Source organism: Otolemur garnettii, unplaced genomic scaffold, assembly GCF_000181295.1.
Source record: "Otolemur garnettii isolate 467f Iridium unplaced genomic scaffold, OtoGar3 scaffold00001, whole genome shotgun sequence".
Classification (NCBI taxonomy): Eukaryota; Metazoa; Chordata; class Mammalia; order Primates; family Galagidae; genus Otolemur; species Otolemur garnettii.
Genome location: NW_003852396.1, coordinates 40,981,897 through 40,995,333, shown reverse-complemented (window position 1 = coordinate 40,995,333; position 13,437 = coordinate 40,981,897). Strand labels below are relative to the sequence as shown.

The 13,437-nt window shown below is 33.8% G+C and overlaps 1 protein-coding gene across 4 annotated transcripts in view; it reads right to left on the bottom strand.

Annotated features, from left to right (window-relative positions):
* Nucleotides 1–13,437, bottom strand: part of USP47 (ubiquitin specific peptidase 47) — a 115,940-nt gene that overhangs the window by 85,090 nt on the left and 17,413 nt on the right. The window contains exon 2 of one of the 4 annotated variants that reach the window (XM_023515985.1): nt 845–904. The exons of the other annotated variants lie outside the window; for them this stretch is intronic. Coding sequence (XP_023371753.1) covers nt 845–904 — 60 coding nt within the window. The remainder of the gene's footprint in view (nt 1–844; nt 905–13,437) is intronic. 4 annotated transcript variants of the gene reach the window in all.

Below are 13,437 nucleotides of genomic sequence, written 5' to 3'. Positions count from 1 at the left end.
AAGCTTCTACACACTAAGAAATCAATCCTCTTAGAGTAATACTTTTCTGGGTATCTGCAGTTCAAATTAATGTACTGCTACAGATTTTAAAAGAGAATTAATGGTACAAGGACTTTTGCTGACTAGAATATATAAAATTTATCCGTTCCATTCAGCCTGTGCATTTTTATTTTAACAAGTAACAATTCCAGGGCTACTGATGGAAGTCCTAACTTATATAAAAAGAAAAAGAAATCATTTTATGTTTAAAATCCTCCCTTTACCCCATTCTAACCCCCCAACCAACTCTTGCTATTATTTATATAGTCTTTATCTTTAAGCAGTCTCTTGCTACACTTTAGAAAGACAGAAGAGATTAAAAGAGGAATTTGGGAGAAAAAAACTTAGAACGAAGGTGACCCAAGGAAAATGAAGTATTAAGTAAAGGGTAGAATGGAATGCTATATCACAGGAAGCTAATTGCTTTATTTAATTCTTCATATAAGGTTTCTGGATTTTGATTCTGGAAATTAGTACATGATTTAATCTCCTGCAATTAATATTTCAGAAAATATCTGAAACATACTTATATTATCATATCATTAAAATATCTAGAAAAATAAGCAACTACAATACCCAAAAGTCAAAACAAAAGTTTCCATGGTTTTTATATCAGGTTTTTTTTTTTTTTTGCCTCATTTACTTGGACATAAATTAAGGTGACTTTATTATTAAAATTGAGTAGTTATAAAATAGCCAAACAAGCATAAAACTTAAAACATGCCTTGTTATTAAATAAAAATACTAACATGCTGTTACTTGCTCTGCTGATTATCACACTAAAGCAATTACATCAGCAGTCTACCTGTAAAAATTTCTTCTTCATTTCATCAAAGATATTTTGTCTGCATCTCCAAAACACATCCTATGGTATATAAGAACAAAATGAATTACAAATTATTTCTATAAAAGAAGACAGTGAAATGAGAACAATTAAAGACATCTTTGCAATGGATTAATTACAGTATTAGTACATCATCTGGTACTTTACTTATAAGTTATATTTGTAAGGTTACAGAAAACCTGTGGTACAGTGATAAAGAATAAGGTAAACATAGAAAACAGCCACATTTCAACAAAGAGTGCGCTTAAAACTGTGCATAAGTCAAATGTTCTAAGGCAGACAATATTGTGAGTACACAGTTTCTTGCACTAATAGAAACCAAGAGATCCCTGACTTTGCTAGTTTATAAATTTGGAATTTCACATGTCACTCTTAAAATAAGGCTGCTTACCACTATACCCTACAGCTATTTTCTCTTAACCTAAATCTCTTTCTTATTATAAGAAAAGCTTTTTAACAATTATCAATTTAACAATTAATATGGAAGCATATAAAAGAAAATAAAAGTAACCTATAATCAAGAGATAATCTCTTAAAATATCTTAGTTTTATATCATTCTACACTTTTGCTATATATATTTTATCTTCCTACTCCTTCTTTAGTTAAAAGGTGCTTTTCATTTTACAAAAGAAATATTTCTATTATAATAGTAGCACATAGTTTTCTGAAAAGCTCTAATACCTCCTAACCAGTTATTAATAATTGGATACACATCCTACCAGAACCTCCTCCATTCTATGCGTATCTCTATTACGTATGTAGAGATTGTTAATTTTAACTAAACAGGATAATTCTATGCACCCTTATTTGAATTCTGCTTCTTTCCCTCAACATTCACTCATCTTTCTGTGCCAAAACATTTATTTTAAAAACTGCAGTGTTCGAATATAAACAAACCATTATTTAACCAATCTTCTGTTAACGGGCATTTAAGCACCTTCAAATATTCACTACAGCTTTGCTTGCTTATACCATTTTTCCCGAAGAAATAGTACTCATTTTTACATCACTAATTCTCAGGAAAATGCAAATCAAAACTACAATGAGATATCACCTCACCTAGAATGGTTTTTATTAAAAAGCCCCCAAACAACAGATGTTGGCATGGATGCAGAGAGAATTATACACTGCTGGTGGGACTGCAAATTAGTAAAATCTCTAAGGAAAAGAGTATGGAGACTTCTCAAAGAATGAAAAGTAGACCTATCGTTTGAACCAGCTACTCAAAAGAAAAGAAACCATTTTATCAAAAAGATACACCTGCACTCAAATGTTCACTGCAACACCATTCACAACTGCAAAGATGTGAAATTAAACCAAACGTCCATTAATTCACAAGCAGACTAACAAAATGTGGTATATGTATACCATGGAGTGCTATTCAGCCATAAAAAGGGATGAATTAATGGCTTTTGCAGTAATTTGGATGGAACTGGAGATCATTATCCTAAGTGAAGTATCTCAAGAATAGAAAAACAAACAGCACATGTACTCTCTAATAAACTGGAACTAACCATTGGGCACATACGTGCACAGAAGGCAGCAAAAGTCATTGGAAATCAAGCAGGAGGGAGGGAATAGAAGGGAGGGGGCAAAAAATCCTCATAACAGGCACAATTAAAACTATTCAGGTGATAGGCACACTCATAGCCCTGACTCAAGCATTACAAAAGCTATCTATGTGACAACAACATTTGTATCATTTTAATATTTTAAAATAAAATTTTAAAAAATAAAATAAAAAAGATTTCTGACTTCTGATACATAGAACCAAAAAGATGACTCTTGCTTCCACACACGCACACACACACAAAGACTAAATTGCAACTATCTGTCAAAATTTCTCCTTGCCCCCTAAGAGGTGACACTGTACAATGGGAACCAAATCACAATCAAAATGAAACTATCAGGTATTCACCATCCTCAGGATCTTTGCATTTCTGTACAGTATACCTGAAACCTTTCCCCTATCTCACCTCCTTTGCTCGCATAACATTAAAGTGGCTTTAAAACATGTCCACAAATTCTTTGGCATGCCTCCTTCAAAGTAGGAGTCTTATTTGTCTCTAGCAAAAGTAGGAGTCTAATTCTAGTCCCTTAATATACGCCAGTCTTAACGACACATGGCAGACGTGACTTCCAAGGCTGGGCTGGAAAAGGCAATACAACTTCCTGCTGGCTCCTCTCTTAGAAACCTGCCTCTATGTTGTGAGGAAGGCAAGCCAAGAAGCCAAACAGGCCATGTGTAGATTTTCTAGCCACAGCATCTACGGGATCCTGGTGGACAATTCAGCATCAACCAGCACACATCTAAGTGAGGAAGCCTTCAGACGATTCCAGCCCAGGCTCTATCAGCATCAACCACCCACCATACATGTAAGCAAGGAAGCCTTCAGATTCCAGCCCAGCCTCTATCAGCATCAACCAGCATACATGGCAGTGAGGAAGCCTTCAGATTCCAGCCCAGCCTCTATCAGCATCAACCAGCATACATGGCAGTGAGGAAGCCCTCACACGATTCTAGCCCCAGCCTTGCAGCTGCCCCCCACTGATGCATTAGCAGAGCAGAATCAAGCTATCTCAGGTCAGCCAAACCCAGATCACACATCTGTGGGCAAAAAATCATTAGATTTGAGGGTAGATGGCTATATAGCAAAAAATTAGAATAGTCTATTTCTCCAACAGGTCCTTCTCTTACCAACTTTGCTAACATGACAATCCTATTGGTATTCCTCATTTCCCATCCTTGCTCCAGGTTTTTCCACAGTACTTACTTGATACACTCGTTTTTTGTTTTACTCGCCAATTACCTACTTTACCAGAGTAAAAACTTCTACTCTGAACCAACATAAAATAGTAGACTAGATTTACTGTTCCCACCTTATGTAACTAAAAAACTAGATAAAATATATGAAACAATGATTTTTCAACTGCTAAACAATAGGCAAAACAGGACAATGACCCCTGTGAATCAGGAACAAAAACATTAATCCCTGCCCGACAGGCTGCAATGTACGAGAGAAAACTCAGGTGGAGCCCAGCAATCTCCCTGAGTTGAAAAGATAAAATTGAGAGTTAAGTGTGGGTGGAGGTGGGAGAGGGAGGGAGCACCTACATTTCACAGGAATACATGAAAGAAGAAAGCTATCTATTCTGAACAAACAAACAGCAAGCTCCAAAAATCTGCAGTGTGGTCCCCTTGAGTACTCGACTGAGTTCTCATCAGCATATGTACATGAATGAAAGTACTTGAAGCTGGAGAAAGAACCACAGGAAAGAATCTCTGGAGCTCACTTAGGTTCCCACCAGCCACATGTTAAAAACAACAATCATCCTCAAAAACACAGGGCAGCAGCAGGGTGGCATCTAATGGGATCATCAGACCTAATCTAATAGACCAGATGACTCTGGTCCAACCTTACAAAGTTTAAAAGCAAACCTTAAAAGGATCAAATTGTTTCCAAGTTAACTGCATCTAAGAACAAAGCTCAAGAATATTTACAGGAATAAAAAATACCTAGCATTCATTAAGGTAAAATTCACAATGTCTGACATCCAATTGTAAATAAACAGACATACAAAAAAAGCAAGAAGCTATGACCCATATGAAGAGGAAAATCAATCAATGAAAACCAATGTATAAATGATACAGATGATAGAATTAACAGCCAAGCACATAAAAGTTTATAACTATAACCCATATTTCAAGAAGGCAGAAGAGCATATGTTAATGAAAGACATGGAAAATATAAAAAAGCCCTCAAATATCTAAAGATGAAAAGCACAATATCTGAGATAAAATATACAAGAAATAGGATTAACAACTTAGGTAATGCTGAAAAAAAGATTAATGCGTTTAAGACACAGCACTAGCAGACAACCCAGTAACTCATGCCTATAATCCTAGCACTCTGGGAGGCTGAGGTAAGAGGACCATTTGAGCTCAGGAGTTCAAGACCAGTCTGAGCAAAAGTGAGACTCTAGCTTTACTAAGAACAGAAAAATTAGCTGGATGTGGTGGCAGGTGCCTATAGTCTCAGCTATTTGAAGCTGAGCCCAGGAGTTTGAGGTTGCTGTGAGCCAGGCTGATGCCATAGCACTCTCTAGCCTGGACAACAGTTTGTCTTAAAAACAAAACAAAACAAAGAAACATTGATAACTAAGCAGAGAAAAAATAATGAAAAAAAGGAAATAAACAGAAAAGTGAGATAACTTTCTTATCAGAAACCACTGAGGCCAGAAGAAAGTAGCACAGTATTTTTCAGCTGCTTAGAGAAAATAACTATCAATCTGTATGTATAGAATCCAATAACCAGCAGAAATATCCTTCAGGAATGACCCAGAAACTGCTTTAGAATCAAGTGAATTCAAGACATTCTTAGATGAAGGAAAACAAAAAGAATTTGTCTCCAGTGGGACTATCCTGAGGGAATGGCTAAAGGAAGTTCTCTACGCAAAAGAGAAATAATCTAAGAAAGCTTAGAACATCAGAAAAAAAAGAACACAGTAAGCAAAAATATGACTAAATACATTTCTTCCTTTTCCTCTTGAGTTGTGATTAAATGCTTGACAGCTAAAGTGAAAATTAAAACACTGCCTGATGTGGTTATAAATATACGTTGAGAAAATAATTAACACAACTGTAAAAAAGCAAGGGCAAAGGTACCTAAAAAGAGGTGAGAGTGCTACATTTCAATTGAACTAGTAAAATAACTCCAGTAGAACTGATAGGAATTATATACTACACTTAAAAAAACTGATCCCAAAAGATTATGTGTCATCCTATTTTTATAACATTCCTAAAATGACCAAAGATAGAAATGGAGAACAGGTTTGTGACTGCCAGGAATTAAAGAGGGAATATAAGGTGAAAGGGAAGGAAATGTGGCTATAAAAAGGAAATATGAGGATCTTTATGATAAAGAAAATGTTCTATATCTCGACTATATCACTGTCAGTATCTTGGTTGTAGCAGTCCTATTAAGATGGTACCACTGGAAAAACTGGAGTAAAGAATACATGAGATATCTCTATTTTATTTCTCTTGACAAGTAAATCAAAAACTATCTCAAAATGAAAAGTTTAATTTAAAAAATAATCTCTATTCTACTACTCTGCCACCTGTCTTCTCCTACAGACTAAAACAGAATTGCCTGTTTAAAACCTTGAAAGCAGGGGGAGACAGGGTACCTCTGAGAACATGCAGCCACATGCGGGCCCTCATGCTCATTTTCAGCCCTAATTCACACCATCTGGTGGTATGAAAAACTATAATCCAAGAATTGCAATGAAAATGGTTCTAGAATAGTAGTATTCCTAAGTACCTAGCAGAAAAAATGTCACAGATTCTTTCTGAAAGAAACCATCAAATTCCAAAGTGCAAATAATTTCCACAAAATCATTTTCATAATTATAAGAAAAGCACAAATTAAAAAATAAACAGCTCACAATTTTTTTTTAAAAAATCAATATGTATATAAGAAAACATGGCACCATGAATGAGAGTCAGCAAAGAAATACAGCAGAGACAAACATAAAAACTTCAATATTGAAATGATCAATTACATTACAAAATAAATACGTTTAACACAGGGTTAAGAAATAAAAGAGTTTTGAAATTATGAAGCATTAGCAGGCTTTTGAAAGTACAAATAGAATTTCTAGAAAAGAATGCAATAGACATTAAAAACACAAAAGTTTAACAGTGTATTTAAAATATTTGTAAAAAGAAAGAAAGAATATTGACTTGCCACTCTTTGAATAAATATTCAACAAAGAAGAAACCTCAGACCCAGAAAGATTTATTTAATTTCCAAAAGTATGTAACTAATTAACAGAATAAAAGCCTGGAAACCAGGTCTCCTAGATTCAGTCAAAACCTTTCCACTTTAAGACCTTGCTTCCCAAGGGCATGCACAAATGGACTAATCAATAAAACAATATGCCCTCCTCCAAAACACAAAGTTTAACAGTATATTTAAGACATTTGTATAAAGAATTAATGAACTCTGTAAAATAAATAAATAAATTTTCTAAACTTATTTTTCTAAACTTTACACAGATGTAAAATATTAGACTTGAGCATTAAGAGACAGGAAGGATACAATAGGATGATCTAATATATATCCTGGAGGGGAAAGAATGAAAGAAGGAATATTTAAATAAATAATAGCTAAGTATTTCAAGAACTGATGAAGTATGCTAATCCATACATTCAAAAAGCTCAACAAATCTCCAAGTAAATAAAAAGAAAACAATTTCAATGTAACCAGATTAGTAAGACAGAAATGAGATTACCTTAAAACTAACAGACTGACAGCTAGCTTCTCAACAGCAAAAAAAAAAAAAGGGGGGGGGAAGCCAGAAGACCAAGCATAATACTTTTTTGTCCTGAGAGAAAATAATTGTGATTAAGGAATATATACACAGCAAAAACATCTATGAGAAATGCAAAAACAGAGATTTTGTCACCAGTAGTTCATCATTAAAGAAACTCCTAAAATACATAATTATTGGGAAAAAGAAAAATGATCCCAGAGGGGAGGTGATGAATCCTATCTAGCCACCTAGCCAGGTAACAGTGAATCAATCATGTGGTGCCATAATGATGTCCACCAAGAAGACAACTTAGTGGGAAAAAAAGCACCAACTCAGTCCATATACAATGCCTAAAGAGGCTCAGATACTACCACCTAATCAAGACACAGAGAATTCGCTTATCAGAGAATATGAAACAGAGATTGTTCATGAATTGCAGCTTTAAAAACCTACACTTTCCCTAAGCCTTAAGTCTTATTCTCACTACCAACCCTCAGTCACTGGATCTAGTTCTGGGCTTGGCAGTAAAACTGTTACTCAGTGTTTACTCTTTGATCACAAAGTTGTTTTTTTCTTCTCTCTCTTTAGCAAAGGAGTGAGAGATGAAAGAAATGAATACAGCTACAAAAATTAACTCAAAATAGATCAAAGACCTAAAAGTAAGATCTAATATAAAAACTCTTAGAAGAAAACACAGGGGAAAAGCTTAAGGACATTGGATTTGGCAATGATTTCTTGGACAATGCTACCAAAACATGGACAACAAAGAAAAAATAGATGAGTTGGACTTCATTAAAATTAAAAATTTTGTGCACCAAAGCTATCAGAGCAAAATGGCAACCCACAGAGTGGGAGAAAACATTTGCAAACCAGGTAGGAGATTAATATCCATAATATATAAAGAATTCTTATAATTTAACAACAATAAAAAAACCAAACAGGGGCTGCGCCTATGGCTCAAAGGAGTAGGGCGCTGGCCCCATATGCCTGAGGTGGCAGGGTCAAACCCAGACCTGACCAAAAACTGCAAAAACAAAAACAAAAACAAAAAAAAAAAAACACCCTGATTAAAGTGTTTGTTTGTCTTTTATAAATGGGACTAAGGACTTAATAAACATTTCTTCAAAGAATACATACAAATGGCCAAATAGAACATGAAAAGATGCTGAACATCACTAATCAACATGGAAATGCAAATCAAAACCAGGAGATAAGCACTTCACACCCACTAGAAAAGGAAAGGATGGGAAGGGGGGGAGAGGAAAGGAAGGAGGAAAGGAGGGGAGGAGGGGAAGAGAAGAGAAAGGAAAGAGGAAAGGGGTAAGGAGCAAAAGAGGGGGAGGGAGGGAGGCAAAGAGGGGAGGGAGTGTGGGAGGGAGAGGAGGAAGGAAGGAAGATGAGTGTTAGTGAGAATGTGGAGAGACTAGAACTCCTGTGCATTTCTGGTGGGAATGTAAAAACAGTACAGTCACTGTGATAAATAGTTTGGCAGTTACTAAAAAAATTAAACAGAATTACCACAAGATCCAGCAATTCCAATTCTGGGTGTACAACCAAAGGAACAGAGAGATTCCCACATTTACCTGGCTTTAACAAAGAACTCTTCAAGTGGGCAGATGAGACCTCATCACAGCCCAATGGCTGTGGAAGCGCCCCTCCCAGGTCTATATCAGTAGGGGCCATATGAAGAATAACAAAGTTCCCCCACTGTGCTAGCCAGGCAGGCATCAGCAGCGGCTTAAGGAAAGTCCAAACTTTACCCCCACATGGCACTAGGGACCCTACTTGCCTCATGTTGTAAATAAAAGCCAGATGAGGAAGATGGACTTCCATTCCCACCTCCCAGTTATGAGTGAATGTTCCCATGCTGCATAGTGTTAGAGGTCTGTCAAAATAGAAGATTTAAATAAGAACCAGTCTCACAACATAATATCCAAAATGTCTAGGATATGATCAAAAATCACTTATCATACCAAGAACCAGAAAAATCTCAACTTGAATGATAAAGACAATCAACAGATAACAACAAGATGACAACAGATGCTGGGATTATGTAACGAGTATTTTAAAGGCTCCATCACAAAAATGTCTCAATAAACAATTATTAGCATGCATGAAACAAATGTGAGAAACATTAATTTTCAGCAGTGAAATAGCAGATAAAATATAGTGACTGAAGTTAAAATGTACTAAGGGGGCTCAATAGCAGATTGAAGATAAAAGAATAATCAGTGACCCTGAAGATAAAAACTACAGATATCACACAACCTGAACAAAAAAGAAAAAATAGACTTTAAAAAATGTGGCAAGCACCTACTATAACAAAAGAAATAACATGCATTCAAGTCCTGGAAGAAAAGGAGAAAGGCAGGCTTGAAAAAGAACTCAAAATAATAAAGGCTGAAAACTCCCCAAATTTGACAGAAGACATAAAACAAGAAGCTGAGCAAATCCTGAACAGGATAAACCTAAAGAAATCCATATCAATACTCATCATAATCAAACTCCTTAAAAATTAAAAAGAAAAGATTTCTAAAGTAGTGAGGAATAAAAACCATCGTATTTATTAAGGGCAAAGCAATTCCAATGACAGCAGATCTCACATCAGAAACCACAGAAGCAAAAGTAGCACAACACTATTCAAGTGCTGGGGGAAAAAAAAAAGAGTTCTCAGCTCACAATTACATCCAGAGAAAATATCCTTTAGGAATCATGAAGAAATCAAAATATTCTCAGATGAAGGGAAACTAAGAGACTTGTTGCAAGCAAACATAACCTAAAAGAGAACAGCTAAAGGGATTTATTGAAATAAGAATGCTTTATAAGCATAAATAAGAACCACTTTATAGTAAAAGTGAAACATGATGATGACATTCTATGATAATGTATAAATATGGTATACATACACACACAGAATGAGAAATTAAGCAGCCTTTAAAAGGAGGCTTAAAGCCTTAAAATGGTACATAGGACAACACAGAGAAACCCTGAGGACATTAGGAAACAAGCCAGTCACAGAAAAACAAATACTATTAAATAAATATATGGATATCTATAGTAGTCAAATTGATAGAGACAGAAAATTAATGGTGGTTGTCAGGGACTGAGCAAGACTTTGGTGTATATATACGTATATATAGAGAGAAACATATGAAATAAGAATACATTCCACTCACATATGTGTTTGTGTGCATATTTTCTACCTCCTTCCATTGAGAGAAAATAGAAGCAGTGACATCCCTATAACAATAAGCACAATTAGCACTCACATCTCAGTTTCTAAGCACCATTCTTCACAAAAGGATCTAGAGGTCTTTGTAGATGGATGATTTTAGAATGAGGGCTGAGAGATTATAAGAGGAAGTAGGAATATTACTGATAGAAAGCATTAATAAATGTTCAAAGAATGGCATGCCTATGTCAAGAGGACATAAGAATCAGTGGAAAGGGCTCTCACTGGCCAAATCTGAAATAAATGAATTACTATGTATAAGTAAACATTAAAAATATTATAATACAGAGTGACAGATACAGGACTAAGGAGTATTCTGAAAGTTTAAATGCACATCTTATTTTCTAAATAATACTAAAATACTGATGATGGGCAATAAGGATTAGCAGTTCTCAACCTGTGGGTCAAGACCTCTTTGTAACAATGAAAATACATCCTGCATATCAGATCTTTACAGTATGATTCATAACAGTAGCAAAATTACAGTTATGAAGTAGCAACAAAAATAATTTTATGGTTGGGAGTCACCATAACATGAGGAACTGTATTAAAGGGTCGCGGCATTAGGAAACATTAGGAAGGTTGAGAACCACTGGATTAGAGAATAGCTGTAACTGGCTGAAACCCCTGAAAGACCCTTTGGAAAAATCAATTGTACCTATTTAAAACTCACTTTGTCTACTTAAAATCTAAATGTTAGCTATTAAAGTTAACTGGAAGAAAGATGTGCTCTTAAGCCAAATATAACAAGTTTGATCACATTTTAAAAATCTGATTATCAAGTTTTTATTCAGTGTATTTGCAATATTCAATCTAGAAATTGTAAATGAAAGTGAACTAAGAATAAAATCATCATCAATTTTGATATGAATAAAGTTACAATGTTTTAGCCTTTTTTTCAATTTTTAAATTTTTAAGAATCAAACTGGTCACTGTTTCTACTTTTGTAACTTCATGTTTTGAATGTTTCCATTTTATTTTTTTAAATGTTTACATTTCAAAATGGGTAAAAACTGAAATTAAAGTACATCATTAAAATATATATTTCCCATGACTTGTGTAATTTAAAAATCAAATCATAGCATTTCTAAACAGTCATGCTTTTCTAGTAAGCAGCTCTATGAATCATTATAATTAAGTGATGTAAACTACATTCGTTTTATTATACTAATGCTCCTCGGGAGGCTGAGGCAAGAGAATCACTTATCCCAAGAGTTTGACGTTGCTGTGAGCTGTGATGCCACAGTACTCTACCCAGAGCAACATACTAAGACTCTGTCTCAAAATAAATAAATAAATAAAAATTTACATGAATAAAAAAAAGAATTTTCAGTTGTAGGCTCACATTTCTCAAAAAACTTTATTTCATTTTATATATCCAGGATTTATATCAGTTTTTTAAATATATAATTTACCTTGTGTTTTATATTCTCAAAGAAAATGAACATGTCAAAGAGTGAGGAAACTGATCATATAAATACTTCAGAAAATTATAAAGATACAACATGAATAGAAATAAAAACCACAATGTATACAGTAAGAAATATAAGCAGATTTTTACCCATTATTCTGTGTAGCTAAGAAAAAAAGCTATTTTATAATCTTTACTACTAAAAACAAACCACAGAAGTAGAAAGTCTAAGTCCTTTTTAGAGTTCTGTAAGTGAAATATATTCATTCAGGAAAAAAATAACTTCATAATGTGTTATAGATGATGATTTTGGAAACAAAGTATGCTCTTAAAGCTTTTAAGGTAAATTTCTAGAAGCTCATCTTGAAACTGAAAATTTTACAAAGTGGTTTTTAAGTTCTGAATTCTTTTTAGTTTGATATGGGCTTTTACTATTTAAAGGTAGTTTGATGATAATTTAATTTGTTTTGTAAATTCAGATCTTCATATATGAGATGTAAAAAAAAAGACTCTGGATCTGTTGTAAAAGCTTAATACAAAGCAAGATTTTACTTTATTATTCTAGTTAAATGCAAATTCTATAATGAAGTAATTTATATTAACAAGTATCATTCAATGAATGAATCATAGCATATATTGTCTGAATTAAAACTAATAAGCGACATAACAAAATGCTTATCAACATATGACATTTGTTTCTGAATTATATAGCATAAAAAACACTCAAGTAATAAACTATAATTAGGTTAATGTGAATAAAGTGTGTTTTTAAATTTTTTAAAAAATATATATTTTCATTTCTGCCCTCTCTACTGTAGTATTAAGGTGTCCTGCATATAACCGTATTCCATTTTCTTCTAAAATAGTCATGAAATAATCTCCAGAACTCTACAATCTTACAATTAGAAAGTAAATACAAAAAACTCTTTTGAACCTATGTAACTTATATTTAGTTGTTGCAATAAATTATATCAAGCACTCATTCAATTAATAGGAAACTAAAAATGTAAAGTTTCAGAACTTTTTTTAAAGAAAATATTTATTGAGCTATAATTTATCTATATCAATAGCTTTTCTTTTTTCATTTTATCATATAAACAAAATAGTACAGTATATACCCATTAATTTCTGTCTTCGGTAACTTAATATAATGCTTTCATGATGCAAATACATTGTATCAGTTGTTTCAATCCTCTTAAATTTATTGAAATTAATTATTGTTTGATTGTCCAAAACACCTTGATGATTATTTATTCTGCTATTGTTGGGTCTAACGTTCTATAAAGAATGTTACTTAGGTCAAGTTGGTTGATACCGCTATTCAGGGTTTTTTATATTTTCTGATTGTTCTTTTTTTTTTTTTAACATAGCCTTCATGTAATTTTCTTAGTTACTGTGTTAAAACATTCATATACTACTCATAGAAAGATTCACTTGTACCCTTGTAAGATAAACCACAGAAGTAATCCCTCCAATCCACCTCTCTCCACCTATTCCCCCTCCCCCCTCCCCGTATCCTTAGGTTGTTATTAGGTTATAGCTTTCATATAAAAGGTTTAAATTAATTTCATAATAGGGGTGTGCACATTGGA